The following is a 22,747-nucleotide window of genomic DNA, read 5'->3' as shown; positions in this document are numbered from 1 at the left end:
GGCAGGTCTTGACGAGAGTGGCTTTTAACTCCTGGAAGGTGGCGGGGCTTGATGTCGTCATTAACCATGGGGCGATCTTCTTGTATATCTCCTCCAGGAGAGCATTGATGGCGATGTACGCCTTCAACGCCTCGTTGGTTAGGCCTGCTACCCTGAATTGCCCCTCGACCCTGTAGAGCCAGGACGCTGCGTTCTGATAGGTGAATGGCAGCAGCCTTATGCTGAGGGCAGCCCTTGGTTGGTCCATCAGGGGGGTCATCGCGCAGGGTGCAGGCACCGGCGTGGAGGAGCGAGCGGGAGGGGGTTGCATGAGGGAGACGTCTGCCTCCGAGAAGTTCGCGTTAATTTGTATGTGGTTGGGAATGTCTGTGTCCATGCTCATTCCGCGCTCTCATTTGGAGTGTGAGGGAACACTCGCGTCAATACATGCTTGGGAACCTGCCGTGTGGGTTCGTTAGTGACGCCGGTGACTTGCTGACGAGGGTCGGTAACTCTTGAACGCTTTGTTAGAGCGCTGTAGTTAGTCCGATTGGGGCATGGGTTGGTTCAACGGGCCAAGACTAAGTTGCCGTTTGGGTCTGTATGGCTTCCAGGAACCACTCCAGGGGTCATCACTATGAGAGAGGTGTGAAATAATGAGCAGGAAGACAAGTACTGCTGGTTTATTGATGATGCAATCCGCTTATAAAGCAGCATGCGGACGTCTGCGTATATCGCAGAGACTGCAGGTACAAAGATTTACAGGTGACCTGAGGTCAAGCTATTTCCCTACAGGACAGGTACATACAGAAAACATAATGATTAACAATGTCTGGTTTGACATAAAAATACTCTGTTACATATACATAATGCATGGTCAACTGAACAGATAATAAAATATACAATTCATAATAATGATAATAATATTGTGTTCGTCCGACCCTAGGTCGAATGTGAAGGCACTGCAGAAAATGGGATGTTCATTACAGAGAACACGTTGAGCGGGGACTTTACAGACTTACGACAAGGGGAGTGATAGGTTACTCTTTATTCGCCAAAAAATAAAGTCCAGTGTATAATGATAAAGGGAATTGATAGCTTCTTGGAAACGAGTCATATATTATAACTTTGTTAATAAAATGACTAAAGATATTTTGTTTAGTTTGATAACGAAAATAGAATCCATGAGATTTCATGTTGTTGCCAGGTTAGTGATCTTAATGCAAGTAATGTTAAGTTGCATAAAGCTCTAAGTGCAGACACAAATTAATCCATATTTCACAAATCCAGCTGATAATGATAGGAACATTCATGTTATCTGCAGATGCGTCACATCTGATCAAGCCTGAAAGGAATAATTTTCCTGATAAAGGATTTAAGATAAATAGAGTGAATGTTGACAGTGAGCGTGTCCTTGAAATTATCTGTAGAAGTGTTCGAGATTAAAAGATTACAGCAAAGACTGGGCTATCACAAGCAAAGTCACTGCACTGTTTGAGTCTTGGTTTGATCTGTTTAATTGATTCTAGAGCAGCTCACAATAAAAAGCAGTCACGAATGGACTGCTTACGGTTTGCAGTTGCTAGAACAAAATAATGTTTTGAGGCAAATGATTAATACTGCCGAATCAATGAAAGTTTGTGGATAGGATCAGTTGCTGCCATTTCAGAAAGGATTGATCATATCTTCAAGATCTCTACGAAATTTACATACAATATTAAAAGAAAAATATGGCACATCACACATCATTACTTTCATGACTCACAGGCTGAACAAGGATGTGTTAGAACATTTCTTTGCTCATTTAAGACAAATGGGGCATGTAATGATTATCCTTCCCCAATTCCAGTAAAAAAAAGTATATAGAATAAGGACTTATATTTTAAGAAAAGACGTTGCTTTAGTGGGCAAAAAATATAATACCCAAAAAAGAAAATTGTGATGCGAGTCTATCGGAAGGTTCATTTATCAAATGCTCTGAAATCTGTAGCGTAGAGGAAGCACTTGATCAAGAACTATGCTTGTCTGCAATGCTTTTTTTTTCTATATCAGATGATAAGGATTGGATAAATGAAGAAGATGAATCAAGTATTATTGTTGATATAGAAATCTTTGATGAAAACAACATTAACTTTGAAGGAATGATAGACACTGAGGGATTACGTTATGATGGGGGATATATATCGCATAACTTTCCTCAATGCTAATTTCTAAGTACCACTGAAGAGGCTGGAGACAGTACCTGGATTAAAAGTATACCCAGGGAAACACGAAAGTTGATGCAGCCAACTTGTGATTTTTATGAGAAACTGAAAATCATGGAGAAGCTTTTCCAAACTTATCAGTGTTCCCATTTTCATTTCCTTTTTAAGCGCTGTCATATCTTTCATAAAAAAAATAAAAAACATTCAATATCAATATTGCTGAATTATTGATTTTTAAATGAAAGTCTTTCACTTCTAAAGATACTGTGCTGATATAAAAAGAAAATAAATCTAGAGGTAATTCCAATATTAAAATGAAAATATCCAGGTATATACCATACCCTTTACTAGCACCGCCCACATGCGCATGGACAGACCTTCTCCTTAGGCCTTGGTTGCACTACTGTTAAGGATCATCATCGGATGATCATTGAAGGAACTCCGCCTAACTCCCCTGACAACCAGTGTTGCTATAAAGGGAGAACCTTATGCTCACCCTCCAAGTTGATGCCCACACCATCCGTAACAGGCTACATGAGACCAAGATATTATTTCATCATATTCCTGCCAAGAAAATAACAGAGAAACAGAAAGAATAGAGGCTATGGTTTGCGTTACAATATAATCCAGTGGCCGATGATTTCTGGAAGAAAGTCATCATTGCGATGACGAGGAGACATTTTCCACTGATGAACATATAGTCATCTTCCTGCTAGCATTTAACATTAAAATTAAGCTAATATTGAACTTCTTGCTAATATTAATTCTTTAGAAACGTAGATGATAAATACAAAAATAGGCGATATATATTCAGTTAACTTCATAAGAGGTATGACAGTGATAGGCATAAATAGCAATTAAAAAAATCAGAAATAACACATAATAACGGCAATATATATATATATATATATATATATATATATATATATATATATATATATATATATATATATATATATATATATATATATATATATATATATATATATATATATATATATATATATATATATATATATATATATATATATATTGCTATGAACAAAAACTCGGTTCATCAGGTTCCATCATCAATTACAGAGAAATGGACTAGAAAGACTGGCAGAAGCCGAGACAACAACGGGGAAAGGGGAACAACAAAACCAGCAAAATAACCTTAATAATAGTTTATTAACATTAAGAAATGTACATATTTACAAGTGAGTCAAGTTTGCTGAAAACTAATTAAACCACATCAAACATCATACATAATCCATGAGCCGGTCAAAAAATACCAAAGATGTAGCAAAATTAAAGTTACTTTAAATAAACATTACCATCACACCAAAAGTAACAAAATATCATATAATAGTGAACAACATTTAAGCTACATCAAACAATAATAAAAAATACAGACAGCATAAATAATATCAGACAATCCACGGTATAACCAATTAACCATAGTAATATACAGATATCTGAAAATTCAATAAAGCAGCAAATATAAAGTTAATAATCATAATCTAAAGTATCATAAATAAAACCAACATAATAATAATCACAATCTTCGTACAGTACAAAAACAGAACATCCACCTAGGGATGTCATGACAAGCATCAAAAGTCACCAAGGACGACCACCAAACTACAGCCGTGAAACCATCGAAACCACCGTGTGGCGGCAAACAGGGATATCTTCACAAAACACAGATGATCACGATGGAGTTGATGCAACAGCCACCTCTGTCTCAGAGGAATGTCCCTTCTCCACTGGCGACTAAGGTTGAGCCACCAACTCATCCTCAGTAACTTGGCTGAAGTTATCATCAAAAACTGTCAAAGACAACAGGTAACAACTACCTGCTATCAAACAAGTCCATATTGCTATGCTGTCCAGACCCTGACTTGATGGCTACCCAAACTTTAACGTTCTGCCGATGAAAGCAACAGACGTAAACTATAAACACTTTTTGTGTTTATAGTTTGTGTTTATAAGCACCACCAGGAGAGAAGTACACCCACAACAAGGAAACAGTCGTTCCATACACAAAACAAGCACTAAGCCTTACAATATATATATATATATATATATATATATATATATATATATATATATATATATATATATATATATATATATTATATATATAATATATATATATATATATATATATATATATATATATATATATATATATATATATATATATATATATATATATATATATATATATATATATATATATATATATATATATATATATATGCAATTATATTCTATGAATTACAAAAATAGATATGAAGTTTGTCAGTCTAGTTCAGTATGATGTATTTTGTATTAAGTTTCTCTAGTTTACAATATACAAAGGATTAGTCATTCAATTACCATTCTTGAAAAATTTGATTCATAATGATTTGCCAGCAAATCTTTACAAAATTCGAAATTGTTGATGTTACTAAGGCTAATAGTTCAACTTACAATAGCGTAGGCCTATGTCTACAAAGTTCACACATATGAAGGAGATAAAACATCAAGATAGTGTTGGCCTTTGGAGAGAAAAATATTAAAACATAAGAACAGTATTGTAGTAACATCCTTTAATCAAGTACAGCATGACAACAATACCAGGTAATTTCTCGGACGCACCAGTAGTAAGTGTTTGAGTTTTCTCATGAGCTTACAACGGAGTTGCCAAATAGCACCAGATGTCACTATTATAAGCTGTTGTCCGAAAAGTTTTGAAGTATATTGCAAACCATTTTTGAGTGACTGTGTGAGAGAGGTGTGAAATAATGTGCAGGGAGACAAGTACTGCTGATTTACTGATGAAAGTTAGCTGCTTATAAAGCGGGATGTGGACGTCTGCGTAGTTTGCAGAGACTGCTGGTACAAAGATTACAGGTGACCTGAGGTCAAGCTAGTTCCTTAAAAATAGGACAGGTTCAAACAGAGAACGCAGTGATAAACAATGTCTGACATCTAAAATAAATAACTTGTTACTTGCACATAATACATAATTGCTTGGAAAGACAACATATACAGTTTACAATTGTGATGATAAATATATATTCCATTCGACCTTAGGTCGGGAAAGGCACCACAGAAAACGGGATGTTCTCCACAGAGAACACATTGAGCGGGGACTTTACAACTGTACATAAAAGAAATGATCTGTATTTATACTGTTCTGTTTGTCATAAAATAAGAATCAAAATATGCCAAATAAAGAAAAAATACCTATGTTTACTGGTTGCCTCAAAGAAGACTGATGCTGAACCCCTGCTGATCGCTGCTTTCACTCTTCGATTTATAAGCTAGACTGAGGTGAATATTGTGATGAATATCATAATTTGAGTATAACTGAAAGAACTTAAAGTGATGTATGGATATAAACTAGCGCTATAACTATGGTTCTCGATTTCTGAATTCAGAAGAAAACAATTGGAAAAGACTGTACAGAAAAATAGATGATAAGTTTCTATCACAAATGTATGATTTACAAGATCGTTTTTCGTACATAATTGTGTTAACGGTGAGGCTAGTGCCATGAGCATAAATGGGTGTGGGTGTATGTGTGTGTTTGTCTTCCCGTTTGCCTGCGTTTTCCTGCGAGCCTGTATATAAGTTTGTATTATATTCACTCCCAGATACGGTGACTAAACTGCATATCTTGGAAAGCCTCTAACTGACATCTTACTCTCTCTTTTCAGAAGATGAGATCCTTGTGTCTTTTGCTGCTGGCGTTGGGTTGGACCGCGGGAGAACTTCCGCCTCCGGAGAGGTCCTACAAAATCCTCATGGTCCTCCCAGTTTCAAGCATCAGCCACCGGAATGTTTTTTTACCTTTAGCTAAGGCTTTAGCAGAGCGAGGCCACAAGGTAGGCCTAAAGAAGCTTTACCACTTATGGTGAATTTCGGCTCATGAATGAAAAAGTGATTCCACTGAACATTACTATTCATTGTGATCACTCAGGATTGAATGGGTTTCATTGTCACACTTCCATAGATACTCCGTTGGTGGTTGGCTTAGATTAAGCTAGGTTTATGTCAGCACTGGCCCCTACCTAATGGTGACCTATAAGTGTTATGCTGTTGAATGGACTAAAAGCCCTGATGTGGACCTCTAGACAGTAACAGTAATATCTGCAAAACCATACTTCATCCAAATTGTTGTTCTGGAAGAAAGACAATAACAATCAGTCAATCCCCTTGGGGCATCTCAGTCGTATGTACACCTCATGACCAGTTGGCCTAACGTTCAGTGGAATCACTCACCCTCTCCCTCATCCAGTCACTCCCTCTCTCTCACAGATCGAGATGCTGAGCAACACGGACAAACCCGTGAACCAAACGGGCATCCGTGAAATCTCCCACAACCTGCCCGAAATGCGTATTTCGGGTATGAACTTGTTCGATACACGAAAGATCCGCGATGGAGGAATGTCCTTCTTTGTAGAGTTGCTTCCCAAAATCGCCCAGAATCTCTACCACTTGCCTCAAGTGAAGGAACTCTACTCCAGGAGAAAGGAGTTCGACCTCGTCATATTGGATCACATGTACAACGAGGTTAGTGCTGATGTCATACTCTCCAAGTGTTCTCTTTGGCCTAACTGTTTAATGATGGAGTGAGGTAGGAATGTTGTGAATGCTGTTGCTGTAGATTTAGTTGGCCTTATGCCAGCCAGTGACACGAGGGAGGGAAAATTGTACTATAGCAGAGACCATCTAGCTTTGCAGCTAAGCCCCGCCCATTGCACGCCAGTGATTGGCTAGCTCTAAAAGGGGGAATGACATCACATTAGTTAACAGTCTAAATGATTACCACTCTTACCAGTATGGATTTGACTCGTTTCGGTCATGTTGAGTTTTGTGCTTGAGTCATGACACCACAGGTTTGAGTTCCCGGAGTTGTGAAGTATGCAATTGATATCTCCAATAAAAGATAATGACAGGGCACGGGCCTACAAGTGAATTTCTTATATTCTAAGACAATGACAGGGCATGGGCCTAAATGTCAATTTCTTATATTCTAAGGCAATGACAAGGCATAGGCCTACATGCCAATTTCTTATATTCTGAGACAATGACAGGGCATGGGCCTACACGTCAATTTCTTATATTCTGAGACAATGAAAGGGCATGGGAATACACGTCAATTTCTTATGTTCGGAGACAATGACAGGGCATGGGCCTCACGTCAATTTGTTATATTCTGAGACAATGACAGGGAATGGACCTCATGCCAATTTCTTATATTCTGAGATAATGACAGGGCATGGGCCTCACATCAATTTCTTATATTCTGAGACAACGACAGGGCATACCCTACACATCAATTTCTTATATTCTGAGATAATGACAGGGCATGGGCCTCACATCAATTTCTTATATTCTGAGACAACGACAGGGCATACCCTACACATCAATTTCTTATATTCTGAGATAATGACAGGGCATGAGCCTCACGTCAATTTCTTATATTCTAAGACAATGACAGGACATGGGTCTACACGTCAATTACTTATATTCTGAAACAATGACAGGGGAGGCCATGGGCTTGTCAATTTCTTATATTCTAAGACAATGACAGGGCATGGGCCTACACGTCAATTACTTATATTCTAAGGCAATGACAGGGCATACACTTCAATTTCTTATATTCTGAGATAATGACAGGGCATGGGCCTCACGTCAATTTCTTATATTCTGAGACAATGACAGGGCAGGGGCCTACACGTCAATTTCTTATATTCTAAGGCAATGATAGGGCATGGGCCTCACCTCAATTTCTTATCTTCTGAGGGAATGACAAGGTATGAGCCTACATGTCAATTTCTTATATTCTAAGGCAATGACTGGGCATGGGCCTCACGTCAATTTCTTATATTTTGAGGCAATGACAGGGCATGGGTTCACGTCAATTTCTTATATTCTGAGGCAATGACAGGGCATGGGCCTCACATCAGTTTCTTATATTCTGAGACAATGACAGGGCATAGGCCTCACGTCAATTTCTTATATTCTAAGACATTTGTCAATGTCTTATATTCTGATACAATGACAGGGCATGGGCTTAAACGTCTATTTCTTATATTCTAAGACAATGACAGGGCATGCGCCTACACGTCAATTTCTTATATTCTGAGACAGTGACAGGCCATGGGACTACACGTCAATTTCTTATATTCTGAGACAATGACAGGACATGGGACTACACGTCAATTTCTTATATTCTGAGACAGTGACAGGCCATGGGCCTACACGACAATTTCTTATATTCTCAGACAATGACAGGGCATGGGCCTACACTTCAATTTTGTATACTTTAAGACAATGACAGGGCATGGGACTGCACGTCAATTTCTTATATTCTGAGACAATGACAGGTCATGGGCCTATATGTCAGTTTCTTATATTCTGAGACAGTGACAGGGCATGGACCTACACTTCAATTTCTTATATTCTGAGACAATGACAGGGCATGGGCTACACTTCAATTTCTTACATTCTGAGACAATGACTGGGCATGGGCCTATACGTCAGTTTCTTATATTCTGAGACAATGACAGGTCATGGGCCTAAACGTCAATTTCTTATTTTCTGAGACAATGACAGGGCATGGGCCTATACGTCAGTTTCTTATATTCTGAGACAGTGACAGGCCATGGGCCTACACTTCAATTTCTTACATTCTGAGACAATGACTGGGCATGGGCCTATACGTCAGTTACTTATATTCTGAGACAATGACAGGGCATGGGCCTACATGTCAATTTCTTGTATTCTGAGACAGTGACAGGGCATGGGCCTACACTTCAATTTCTTATATTCTGAGACAATGACAAGGCATGGGCCTACACTTCAATTTCTTACATTCTGAGACAATGACTGGGCATGGGCCTATACATCAGTTACTTATATTCTGAGACAGTGACAGGGCATGGTCCTACATGTCAATTTCTTGTATTCTGAGACAATGACAGGGCATGGGCCTACACTTTAATTTCTTATATTCTGAGACAATGACAGGGCATGGGCCTTCACTTTAATTTCTTATATTCTGAGACAATGACAGGGCATGGGCCTACACTTTAATTTCTTATATTCTGAGACAATGACAGGGCATGGGCCTACACTTTAATTTCTTATATTCTGAGACAATGACTGGGCATGGGCCTACACTTTAATTTCTTATATTCTGAGACAATGACAGGGCATGGGCCTACACTTTAATTTCTTATATTCTGAGACAATGACAGGGCATGGGCCTACACTTCAATTTCTTATATTCTGAGACAATGACAGGGCATGGGCCTACACTTTAATTTCTTATATTCTGAGACAATGACAGGGCATGGGCCTACACTTTAATTTCTTATATTCTGAGACAATGACGGGGCATGGGCCTACACTTCAATTTCTTATATTTTGAGACAATGACAGGGCATGGGCCTACACGTCAATTTCTTATAATCTGAGACAATAACAGGGCATGGGCCTACACTTTAATTTCTTATATTCTGAGACAATGACAGGGCATGGGCCTCACGTCAATTTCTTACATTCTGAGGCAATGACTGGGCATGGGCCTACACTTCAATTTCTTATATTCTGATACAATGACAGGGCATGGGCCTCACGTCAATTTCTTATATTCTAGACAATGACATGGCATGGGCCTAACATTAATTACTTATATTCTAAGACAATGACAGGGTATGGGCCTTAGGTCAATTTCTTATATTCTGAGACAATGACTGGGCATGGGCCTCACGTCAATTTCTTATATTCTGAGACAATGACAGGGCACAGGCCTCACGTCAATTTCCTATATTCTGAGACAATTACTGGGCGTGGGCCTCACGTCAATTTCTTATATTCTGAGACAATGACTGGGCAAGGGCCTACACGTTAATTTCTTATATTCTAAGACAATGACAGGGCATGGGCCTACACGTTAATTTCTTATATTCTGAGACAATGACTGGGCATGGCCCTACACATCAATTTCTTATATTCTGAGACAATGACAGGGTATGGGCCTCTCATCAATTTCTTATATTCTGAGACAATGACTGGGCGTGGGCCTCATGTCAATTTCTTATATTCTGAGACAATGACAGGGCATGGGCCTCATGTCAATTTCTTATATTCTGAGACAATGACAGGGCATGGGCCTCACGTCAATTTCTTATATTCTGAGACAATGACAAGGCATGGGCCTCACGTCAATTTCTTATATTCTGAGACAATGACAGGACATGGGTCTACACGTCAATTACTTATATTCTGAAACAATGACAGGGAGGCCATGGGCTTCACGTCAATTTCTTATATTATAAGACAATGACAGGGCATGACGTCAATTACTTATATTCTAAGGCAATGACAGGGCATGGGCCTACACATCAATTTCTTATATTCTGAGATAATGACAGGGCATGAGCCTCACGTCAATTTCTTATATTCTAAGACAATGACAGGACATGGGTCTACACGTCAATTACTTATATTCTGAAACAATGACAGGAGAGGCCATGGGCTTCACGTCAATTTCTTATATTCTAAGACAATGACAGGGCATGGGCCTACACGTCAATTACTTATATTCTAAGGCAATGACAGGGCATGGGCCTACACTTCAATTTCTTATATTCTGAGATAATGACAGGGCATGGGCCTCACGTCAATTTCTTATATTCTGAGACAATGACAGGGCAGGGGCCTACACGTCAATTTCTTATATTCTAAGGCAATGATAGGGCATGGGCCTCACCTCAATTTCTTATCTTCTGAGGGAATGACAAGGTATGAGCCTACATGTCAATTTCTTATATTCTAAGGCAATGACTGGGCATGGGCCTCACGTCAATTTCTTATATTTTGAGGCAATGACAGGGCATGGGTTCACGTCAATTTCTTATATTCTGAGGCAATGACAGGGCATGGGCCTCACATCAGTTTCTTATATTCTGAGACAATGACAGGGCATAGGCCTACACGTCAATTTCTTATATTCTAAGACATTGACAGTGCATGGGACTACACGTCAATGTCTTATATTCTGATACAATGACAGGGCATGGGCTTAAACGTCTATTTCTTATATTCTAAGACAATGACAGGGCATGCGCCTACACGTCAATTTCTTATATTCTGAGACAGTGACAGGCCATGGGACTACACGTCAATTTCTTATATTCTGAGACAATGACAGGACATGGACTACACGTCAATTTCTTATATTCTGAGACAGTGACAGGCCATAACGACAATTTCTTATATTCTCAGACAATGACAGGGCATGGGCCTACACTTCAATTTTGTATACTTTAAGACAATGACAGGGCATGGGACTGCACGTCAATTTCTTATATTCTGAGACAATGACAGGTCATGGGCCATGTCAGTTTCTTATATTCTGAGACAGTGACAGGGCATGGACCTACACTTCAATTTCTTATATTCTGAGACAATGACAGGGCATGGACTACACTTCAATTTCTTACATTCTGAGACAATGACTGGGCATGGGCCTGTACGTCAGTTTCTTATATTCTGAGACAATGACAGGTCATGGGCCTAAACGTCAATTTCTTATTTTCTGAGACAATGACAGGGCATGGGCCTATACGTCAGTTTCTTATATTCTGAGACAGTGACAGGCCATGGGCCTACATCAATTTCTTACATTCTGAGACAATGACTGGGTTCTGTCAGTTACTTATATTCTGACAATGACAGGGCATGGGCCTACATGTCAATTTCTTGTATTCTGAGACAGTGACAGGGCATGGGCCTACACTTCAATTTCTTATATTCTGAGACAATGACAAGGCATGGGCCTACACTTCAATTTCTTACATTCTGAGACAATGACTGGGCATGGGCCTATACATCAGTTACTTATATTCTGAGACAGTGACAGGGCATGGTCCTACATGTCAATTTCTTGTATTCTGAGACAATGACAGGGCATGGGCCTACACTTTAATTTCTTATATTCTGAGACAATGACAGGGCATGGGCCTTCACTTTAATTTCTTATATTCTGAGACAATGACAGGGCATGGGCCTACACTTTAATTTCTTATATTCTGAGACAATGACGGCATGGGCCTACACTTTAATTTCTTATATTCTGAGACAATGACTGGGCATGGGCCTACACTTTAATTTCTTATATTCTGAGACAATGACAGGGCATGGGCCTACACTTTAATTTCTTATATTCTGAGACAATGACAGGGCATGGGCCTACACTTCAATTTCTTATATTCTGAGACAATGACAGGGCATGGGCCTACACTTTAATTTCTTATATTCTGAGACAATGACAGGGCATGGGCCTACACTTTAATTTCTTATATTCTGAGACAATGACAGGGCATGGGCCTACACTTCAATTTCTTATATTTTGAGACAATGACAGGGCATGGGCCTACACGTCAATTTCTTATAATCTGAGACAATAACAGGGCATAGGCCTACACTTTAATTTCTTATATTCTGAGACAATGACAGGGCATGGGCCTCACGTCAATTTCTTACATTCTGAGGCAATGACTGGGCATGGGACTACACTTCAATTTCTTATATTCTGATACAATGACAGGGCATGGGCCTCACGTCAATTTCTTATATTCTAGGACAATGACATGGCATGGGCCTACACATTAATTACTTATATTCTAAGACAATGACAGGGTATGGGCCTCAGGTCAATTTCTTATATTCTGAGACAATGACTGGGCATGGGCCTCACGTCAATTTCTTATATTCTGAGACAATGACAGGGCACAGGCCTCACGTCAATTTCCTATATTCTGAGACAATTACTGGGCGTGGGCCTCACGTCAATTTCTTATATTCTGAGACAATGAAAGGGCAAGGGCCTACACGTTAATTTCTTATATTCTAAGACAATGACAGGGCATGGGCCTACACGTTAATTTCTTATATTCTGAGACAATGACTGGGCATGGCCCTAAACATCAATTTCTTATATTCTGAGACAATGACAGGGTATGGGCCTCTCATCAATTTCTTATATTCTGAGACAATGACTGGGCATGGGCCTCATGTCAATTTCTTATATTCTGAGACAATGACAGGGCATGGGCCTCATGTCAATTTCTTATATTCTGAGACAATGACAGGGCATGGGCCTCACGTCAATTTCTTATATTCTGAGACAATGACAAGGCATGGGCCTCACGTCAATTTCTTATATTCTGAGACAATGACAGGACATGGGTCTACACGTCAATTACTTATATTCTGAAACAATGACAGGAGAGGCCATGGGCTTCACGTCAATTTCTTATATTATAAGACTGACAGGGCATGGGCCAATTACTTATATTCTAAGGCAATGACAGGGCATGGGCCTACACTTCAATTTCTTATATTCTGAGATAATGACAGGGCATGGGCCTCACGTCAATTTCTTATATTCTGAGACAATGACAGGGCAGGGCCTACACGTCAATTTCTTATATTCTAAGGCAATGATAGGGCATGGGCCTCACCTCAATTTCTTATCTTCTGAGGGAATGACAAGGTATGAGCCTACATGTCAATTTCTTATATTCTAAGGCAATGACTGGGCATGGGCCTCACGTCAATTTCTTATATTTTGAGGCAATGACAGGGCAGGTTCACGTCAATTTCTTATATTCTGAGGCAATGACAGGGCATGGGCCTCACATCAGTTTCTTATATTCTGAGACAATGACAGGGCATAGGCCTACACGTCAATTTCTTATATTCTCATTGACAGTGCATGGGACTACAATGTCTTATATTCTGATACAATGACAGGGCATGGGCTTAAACGTCTATTTCTTATATTCTAAGACAATGACAGGGCATGCGCCTACACGTCAATTTCTTATATTCTGAGACAGTGACAGGCCATGGACTACACGTCAATTTCTTATATTCTGAGACAATGACAGGACATGGGGTCAATTTCTTATATTCTGAGACAGTGACAGGCCATGGGCCTACATACGACAATTTCTTATATTTCTCAGACAATGACAGGGCATGGGCCTACACTTCAATTTGTATACTTTAAGACAATGACAGGGCATGGGACTGCACGTCAATTTCTTATATTCTGAGACAATGACAGGTCATGGGCCTATATGTCAGTTTCTTATATTCTGAGACAGTGACAGGGCATGGACCTACACTTCAATTTCTTATATTCTGAGACAATGACAGGGCATGGGCTACACTTCAATTTCTTACATTCTGAGACAATGACTGGGCATGGGCCTATACGTCAGTTTCTTATATTCTGAGACAGTGACAGGTCATGGGCCTAAACGTCAATTTCTTATTTTCTGAGACAATGACAGGGCATGGGACAGTTTCTTATATTCTGAGACAGTGACAGGCCATGGGCCTACACTTCAATTTCTTATTCATTCTGAGACAATGACTGGGCATGGGCCTATACGTCAGTTTCTTATATTCTGAGACAATGACAGGGCATGGGCCTACATGCCAATTTCTTGTATTCTGAGACAGTGACAGGGCATGTGCCTACACTTCAATTTCTTATATTCTGAGACAATGACAAGGCATGGGCCTACACTTCAATTTCTTACATTCTGAGACAATGACTGGGCATGGGCCTATAATCAGTTACTTATATTCTGAGACAGTGACAGGGCACGGTCCTACATGTCAATTTCTTGTATTCTGAGACAATCACACTTTAATTTCTTATATTCTGAGACAATGACAGGGCATGGCCTACACTTTAATTTCTTATATTCTGAGACAATGACAGGGCATGGGCCTACACTTTAATTTCTTATATTCTGAGACAATGACTTGGCATGGGCCTACACTTTAATTTCTTATATTCTGAGACAATGACTGGGCATGGGACACTTTAATTTCTTATATTCTGAGACAATGACAGGGCATGGGCCTACACTTTAATTTCTTATATTCTGAGACAATGACAGGGCATGGGCCTACACTTCAATTTCTTATATTCTGAGACAATGACAGGGCATGGGCCTACACTTTAATTTCTTATATTCTGAGACAATGACAGGGCATGGGCCTACACTTTAATTTCTTATATTCTGAGACAATGACGGGGCATGGGCCTACACTTCAATTTCTTATATTCTGAGACAATGACAGGGCATGGGCCTACACGTCAATTTCTTATAATCTGAGACAATAACAGGGCATGGGCCTACACTTTAATTTCTTATATTCTGAGACAATGACAGGGCATGGGCCTCACGTCAATTTCTTACATTCTGAGGCAATGACTGGGCATGGGCCTACACTTCAATTTCTTATATTCTGATACAATGACAGGGCATGGGCCTCACGTCAATTTCTTATATTCTAGGACAATGACATGGCATGGGCCTACACATTAATTACTTATATTCTAAGACAATGACAGGGTATGGGCCTCAGGTCAATTTCTTATATTCTGAGACAATGACTGGGCATGGGCCTCACGTCAATTTCTTATATTCTGAGACAATGACAGGGCACAGGCCTCACGCCAATTTCCTATATTCTGAGACAATTGTGGGCGTGGGCCTCGTCAATTTTCTTATATTCTGAGACAATGACTGGGCAAGGGCCTACACGTTAATTTCTTATATTCTAAGACAATGACAGGGCATCGGCCTACACGTTAATTTCTTATATTCTGAGACAATGACTGGGCATGGCCCTAAACATCAATTTCTTATATTCTGAGACAATGACAGGGTATGGGCCTGTCATCAATTTCTTATATTCTGAGACAATGACTGGGCATGGGCCTCATGTCAATTTCTTATATTCTGAGACAATGACAGGGTATGGGCCTCTCATCAATTTCTTATATTCTGAGACAATGACAGGGCATGGGCCTCATGTCAATTTCTTATATTCTGAGACAATGACAGGGCATGGGCCTCACGTCAATTTCTTATATTCTGAGACAATGACAGGGCATGGGCCTCACGTCAATTTCTTATATTCTAAGACAATGACAGGGAATGGGCCTCACGTCAATTTCTTATATTCTGAGACAATGACAGGGCATGGGCCTTACGTCAATTTCTTATATTCTGAGACAATGACAGGGCATGGGCCTCACATCAATTTCTTATATTCTAAGACAATGACAGGGAATGGGCCTCACGTCAATTTCTTATATTCTGAGACAATGACAGGGCATGGGCCTCACGTCAATTTCTTATATTCTGAGACAATGACAGGGCATGGGCCTCACGTCAATTTCTTATATTCTGAGACAATGACAGGCCATGGGCCTCACGTCAATTTCTTATATTCTAAGACAATGACAGGGAATGGGCCTCACGTCAATTTCTTATATTCTGAAACAGTGACAGGACATGGGGCTATGCTTCCATTTCTTATATTCTGAGACAATGACAGGACATGGGCCTACACGTCAATTTCTTATATTCTGAGACAGAGGCAGGGCATGTGCCTTCATGTCAATTTCTTATATTCTGAGCCAATGACAGGACAATGCCTACACTTAAGTTTCTTATATTCTGAGACCATGACAGGACATGGTCCTGCACGTCAATTTCTTATATTCGGAGACAGTAACAGGGCATGAGGCTATATGTCAATTTCTTATATTCTGAGACAGTGACAGGCCATGAGACTACATGTCAATTTCTTATATTCTGAGACAGTGACAGGGAATGGCCTTACACTTCAGTTTCTTATATTCTGAGACAATGGCAGGGCATGGGCCTACACGTCAACTTCTTATATTCTGAGACAATGACAGGACATGGGCCTACATGTCAATTTCTTATATTCTGAGACAATAACAGGGCATGGGCCTACACGTCAACTTCTTATATTCTGAGACAATGACAGGACATGGGCCTATACGTCAATTTCTTATATTCTGAGACAATGACAGGGCATGGGCCCACACATCAATTTCTTATATTGTGAGACAATGACAGGGCATGGGCCTTTACGTCAATTTCTTATATTCTGAGACAATGACAGGACATGGGCCTACACGTCAATTTCTTATATTCTGAGACAATGACAGGGCAAGGGCCTATATGTCAATTTCTTATGGCAAATAGTTTTCTACCCGTATCTGTTGGAAATAGAGTAGCTTTTAATTAATACAGCAGTCTCAACTCTACGATGTATAATGTATATGCATAAAGTGGAATGTACACGTATAAGCAAGTGCACATACACATACATGCTTCGATGCTCATAGGCAATTGTAGCGCCACTTAGACCACAAATAGTGGGCACGTAGCTGATGGCACACAGATCAATCATAGGACTGTCTCAGCCTTACACACAATTATCAGACTGCTCTCATTGAACTATATTGAAAATATATTTACAAAAGGGATAACAAATTATATTACTGTGATGAGTAAATATAAGGCTGCTGTAGCATTTCGATGAAAATGAAGGCTATGGTAGGAAGGCATCATAAGATACTTAACGAAATAACAAAAAAAAATAAATGGTGGCTGAAAAAGTTATGTATGAGATGATCCAAATCAGCCTCCGAGTAGCCCATGATTCATTTGCTTTTATGGGCATTCTTACAGAGTACCCTGTTGGACAAAATGAGACATAAGAGTCAGTAATTTTCTTTCTCTCTCTCTCTGTTGTTAGGAGAATATTCTAATATAGATTATATTCATAAAGATCTCGATTACTTTTAATTAAAACAAATGACTAAATTTCAATTAACAATAGCAGGCAGATAATTCTTTACACTAGTATTTTATGAATAAGTCTAAGTTTATTCTGCAATGTTGGGTTACCATATGAAAATTTTTCGAAGACACTACAAGCACCGTAACAGCAGCAACAACAACAACAAGAATAACCACAACATGGACCACAATAAAACGGCTGAATATAAGATAGGCCTATAATCCAAACGTCATAAAGACATAGGACATTATAGGTCTATTCATTTTTTATGGTCCTGTTATTTCGAAAGGAGATATCGTCCTTCAGAAAATTCTCAGCAAATTATATCCAATAAGACTCGTATAGCCTATCATACTGTAACTTTAAATTAAACATAAGCATATTCTGGTTTTGTTGAGTAGTCACTGCTTGTCATCCCTCCAAATCCTTGGTGTAAATGTTTGCAATGAAATCGATATTATGACTATTAAAATGTAGTAAAATTTCCTGAAATCAATATGAAATACCAGTCTGCATAGCTCTGAGAAAATCTTTGAGTTAAATTTAGAATGTTGAACACGATAGACAATATCAGACGGTAAATGTTATTGTCCAGAATTCAAGTGCACCGATTCGAACACAGACATTCCCTGTGTCACCTTTGTATTCAGTTGAACCTCATTTACGAAACACAACATTGCTTCATCGCGGAACACTCCTGACTTCATTCATATTTTCCTGCTTTTTACCATTATGGAGATGTGTATTAAGATTTTATTTCAGGGGATAATGTAACGTTTCCTTTTGATAATCAGAAGAACGTATTTTAGTCCGGTAAAACAACCATTGCAAAATAAATGAATATGAAAAGAATCACAGATTAACCAACTTCTCGAAACCATTGCCAACTAATCAGCTTCAGGGAATGGTCATGACGTAATCAGTGGGTGGGGCTTAGCTGCAAAGCACAGTGGACTTTGCTATACCTGTAGTCCTAAAAATAATTGTTACTCATTTTCCATAGGATGAACATTTCTGGCTGTGAGAGTAATATGAAGACCTATTTTTGCCATTATTTTGTCTTTTATCTGTGAACCTAACAAGTATACCTTAGTTTAACCAGACCTCTGAGCTGATTAACAGCTCTCCTAGGGCTAGCCTAATAAGCCTTGGTAAGAATGTTTTACCATTATTAAATCAGTGTTCAATAAAGGCTCTCACAGAGATATAACCCCCCCCCCCGGTTCCTGAATCTTGGTTTGATGGAATGTCCTCTTGTTAACTGAATTCCAGGTAGCGTATCCCTTCGCCCACGAGCTGCCCTTCATGACCATTGCCATGCCAGGCATGGACTACAGGCAAAGTGCCGTCCTGGGCAACGTCCTCAACCCAGCTTATGTGCCCAATTTCTTCCAGCCAATGAGCTTGGACACTGTCTTCAAGCGCCTTCAAAACATTTTCTTGCACATCTTTCCAGCCATCTATTGGCGACTATGGCAGATTGTACCTTCCGTACAAAAAGAGGTATGTAAACTAGTGTGGCGGGGCAAACTGCCTTGTAAGCAGGCATACAAACGTACATATACGCATGCATACATGCAAGTATGTGTATGCATTTCCGTCTTGGAAAGGTTGACTTCAAATATTGGTAGTCGTTCGTTTTTCAGCATGATTTTAAGACTGGGTTTCTAGGCCTATCCCATATGTATACATACATATGTATATGTATGTATGTGTGTATGCTTTCTAGATGGTCTTTTGTCGCCATGACAAAATTTGCAAGATATATTTCTTTAATTAATATCTCTCTTTATCCCACTGTATCTAAAGTACTATTAACTACTATTTGTATGCTTAATTTATTTCCTCAAAACAGTAATTTACATTAACATTTACATTCTGTGAGCATACAATTCTTCATATATTTTTTACAGTGTTTTACACATCAGTCGCCATATTTCATGAAGACTAACACCAACTTGACATATTCTGAGACTTGGCTGATTAGAAGCATTTCGTAGGGAGCGAAACCCTTGTTTTTCTCTGCTTAATTCATTTATAACAGTGTACGTCCTAATTATGTTGATTAAAAATGTAAATTCTTTCGAATGTTTAGAAGTCAGTCGACTGAACCTCATTTGTTTCTTTTCCGTATTCTCTTGTCCCCAAAAAGACTAACATCAGCCTAACACCCTCTGAGAGAGGTTGACAAAAACAATTCGTTGGAACTGAAACTTCGTAATTTTCCGTTTCATTTATTTATAACTGGTTACGTCTTAATTTTGTCGACCAACCTGATATGGAAACAGTCGCATACCTTCAGAAGTCCGTCAATTAAAACTCATATTCCTATCTTTATTCCCTCAAAAGCTCTCAGCCCAGCTCCCTGATCTTCCTCCGCTTCTGGACATCGAAAGGAACCAGAGTCTCACGCTTCTGAATTCTCACTTCTCGATGGACATGCCTGTTCCCCTCCTGCCGTCACAGATTGAGGTTGGGGGCTTGCACTGCCGACCGGCTAAGCCCTTGCCAGAGGTGAAGATAATATTCAGAGTTACAAGTCTTAAAATGATAGGATCCTAAAGTTTTGAGTTCTGTACGTCAAGGGTTTTGTACTGCAGAACTATGGAATACTAGAGTTTTAGTTTTTAAATTCAATAGCTTATAAAGTTTTTGAATCATGGAATTCTGGAACTGTGAATTTGAGAACCACAGAATTCTAAAATTGTAAGTTTTAGAATTTTTGAATTATTGAATACTATATGTATAAATCTCATAATTTTAGATTGCTGGGATTTGAGAATTTTGGAATCTTCAAAATCTTAAAGGCCCAATAGACGTTACGATCGCCGGATCCAGTCGTCTGAACCATAATTAAACCTCACTGTCTATGGTGTTCTCCTCCGACTAAAAGTGGGCGGAGTTCATCGGCCTCTCCAACCTGCTCGCAACCTGCCGTTGCCAGGTTCGTGGCTTCCGTTTTAGTTCAGGTGGCCGGAAGCCTCCACGTCTATGGCGTGATCTCAAGATTTGCTTCAGTTTCAACTAGACGCTGAAAGGGTAACATGGCAGCTACATTGGCAGATGTGTTCTTGGAGGAGTTTATTGAACGTCGCAGGAAAGTGAAATGAGGCTTATGATAAATTAGTTTGAAAATTACAGGAGAAGGATGCAATATATATAACTGTTTTACATGTCTCTGGGATTATATGCCCCAAAGAACGACTAGTGGCGCGGAAGCTAAGTGTGGCCAGCAACCTCTTGTACAGTGATATTGGTTGTCGCGTACAAGTGTGTTTTTTATTTCTATATGAGAGGAGACCATACATAATAATTCCATGTCGGTCTGCTCGTCCATTCTCGGATAATTACACCAGTCACCAGGGTAGTTTCAATTCACTAAATGAACAATCATGAGATAATTAATTTGTCTTCTTCAACCATAGTTTAATCCAGGTTCTTTTTTGCTGGGGTTTTCCAATTTCAGCTGCAAGAGCGCAGTCTATAGGGTCATCACTGAGCAGAGCTGACACTCTTCACTCTACCAGGTTTTCGCAAACTGAAGTGGATCCGAACGTTTATGGGCACCACGGATACTGGGGGTAGAAAGGAACCTGATCCGCCGGTCGTATCGTCTATGGGGCCCTTTAGAATCCTGGAGTTTTTAAATCTTAATATCCTTTGCTTTTAAATCTTAAGAGTTACATCATTTATTACTTATTCTTGGGGTTTTTCTCTAATGGAACTAGTATGAAAAGGTACTTTTTTTTTACCAAAATAAGTAAACTGCATGCACATACACGTTTCAGCTATTTTTTTCTAATTTTTAATTGAAAACCTCTCCTCTGTGAATGAAAAAAAAAAAATTAGCAATAATTCATAAAAGTATCTCCATGAATTACCTTATCTGAGCTAAATATAAAAAAAAAACTAGTTTTAGTTTAGCCTACAAAGACATGCGATACTTTTTCATCTGACACAGTAAACTTATCCCGTTTTTTATGTTTTGACACCATCAACTCTTCAGTAAGAACTTTGTCATTTCTTCTTCTTTTATGCCGTAAACGAGCCTCGCTGTTGAAGTTCTCAATTCCAGGGATCCTTTTATGCATCACACTATTGGGTTGTGGCAGCCTCCCTGAGGATGTTGTGCATTTGGAACTTCAACAGTTCAAGTGAAGATGCAACGCATTACTGCCGTAAAACAATATTATTCTCCTTGTACTTTAATAATTTACTTATGCTTTTATCTTTTTATTTATCAGTTCGTAAACGTATTTTTCCTTTTCTAATAACCGATCCTTTCTTTCTGTATTTTCCAGGACCTTCTGTTACTTCTTTCAAATGAACAGCTTATTCTTTGGAAGCCTGAATTTCTAGTCAGTGGCCCCTGTGGACTTGTTTCATGTGAAGAGGGTTCATCTTCTGAATAATGATAATTTTTTACTTATTGGTCTATTCATCCACAGGACATCAAATCCTGGCTCGATGGGGCAGGACCGGAAGGAGCCATCTACTTCAGCCTAGGCTCCATTGCCCGGGGAGACACAATGCCCTCGAAGTACAGGGACATGCTTGTCGAAGCCTTTAAGAGATTAAACCACAGGATTCTGTGGAAGTTTGAGAGGGACCTCAAGGGCGTTTCCGACAACGTCATGATCAAGGAGTGGCTCCCCCAGCAGGATATCCTAGGTACTAGGAAGGTGTTAGTCTGTCTTTCACCATTACTTGGGTCCCCTGTAGGCGGGTAGTGATGTCAGTGCACCTAAAATGGCATACGTTCTAACCTTTTTACTTTACCTCCATTCTGGCTTCCTTTCTTTTTCTTGGTGTCCAACCACTCTAACTATTACTCCTTATTGCAACCGGCACGTTTTCTCCCAGTTCTA

General features: G+C 39.3%; 1 protein-coding gene across 2 annotated transcripts in view; it reads left to right on the top strand.

Annotated features, from left to right (window-relative positions):
* LOC136854809 (UDP-glycosyltransferase UGT5-like) overlaps positions 1–22,747 on the top strand; it is a 44,435-nt gene that overhangs the window by 9,668 nt on the left and 12,020 nt on the right. For both annotated transcript variants that reach the window (XM_067131362.1, XM_067131361.1), the window contains exons 2-6: positions 5,873–6,040; positions 6,474–6,728; positions 19,152–19,382; positions 20,229–20,393; positions 22,328–22,550. In XM_067131362.1, the coding sequence (XP_066987463.1) occupies positions 5,876–6,040; positions 6,474–6,728; positions 19,152–19,382; positions 20,229–20,393; positions 22,328–22,550 (1,039 nt within the window). In that variant the 5' untranslated portion in view covers positions 5,873–5,875. The remainder of the gene's footprint in view (positions 1–5,872; positions 6,041–6,473; positions 6,729–19,151; positions 19,383–20,228; positions 20,394–22,327; positions 22,551–22,747) is intronic.

This window comes from Macrobrachium rosenbergii, chromosome 3, assembly GCF_040412425.1.
Source record: "Macrobrachium rosenbergii isolate ZJJX-2024 chromosome 3, ASM4041242v1, whole genome shotgun sequence".
NCBI lineage: Eukaryota > Metazoa > Arthropoda > Malacostraca > Decapoda > Palaemonidae > Macrobrachium > Macrobrachium rosenbergii.
Note: the sequence above shows the minus strand (reverse complement) of the source record. Positions and strands in the feature narration are given on the sequence as shown.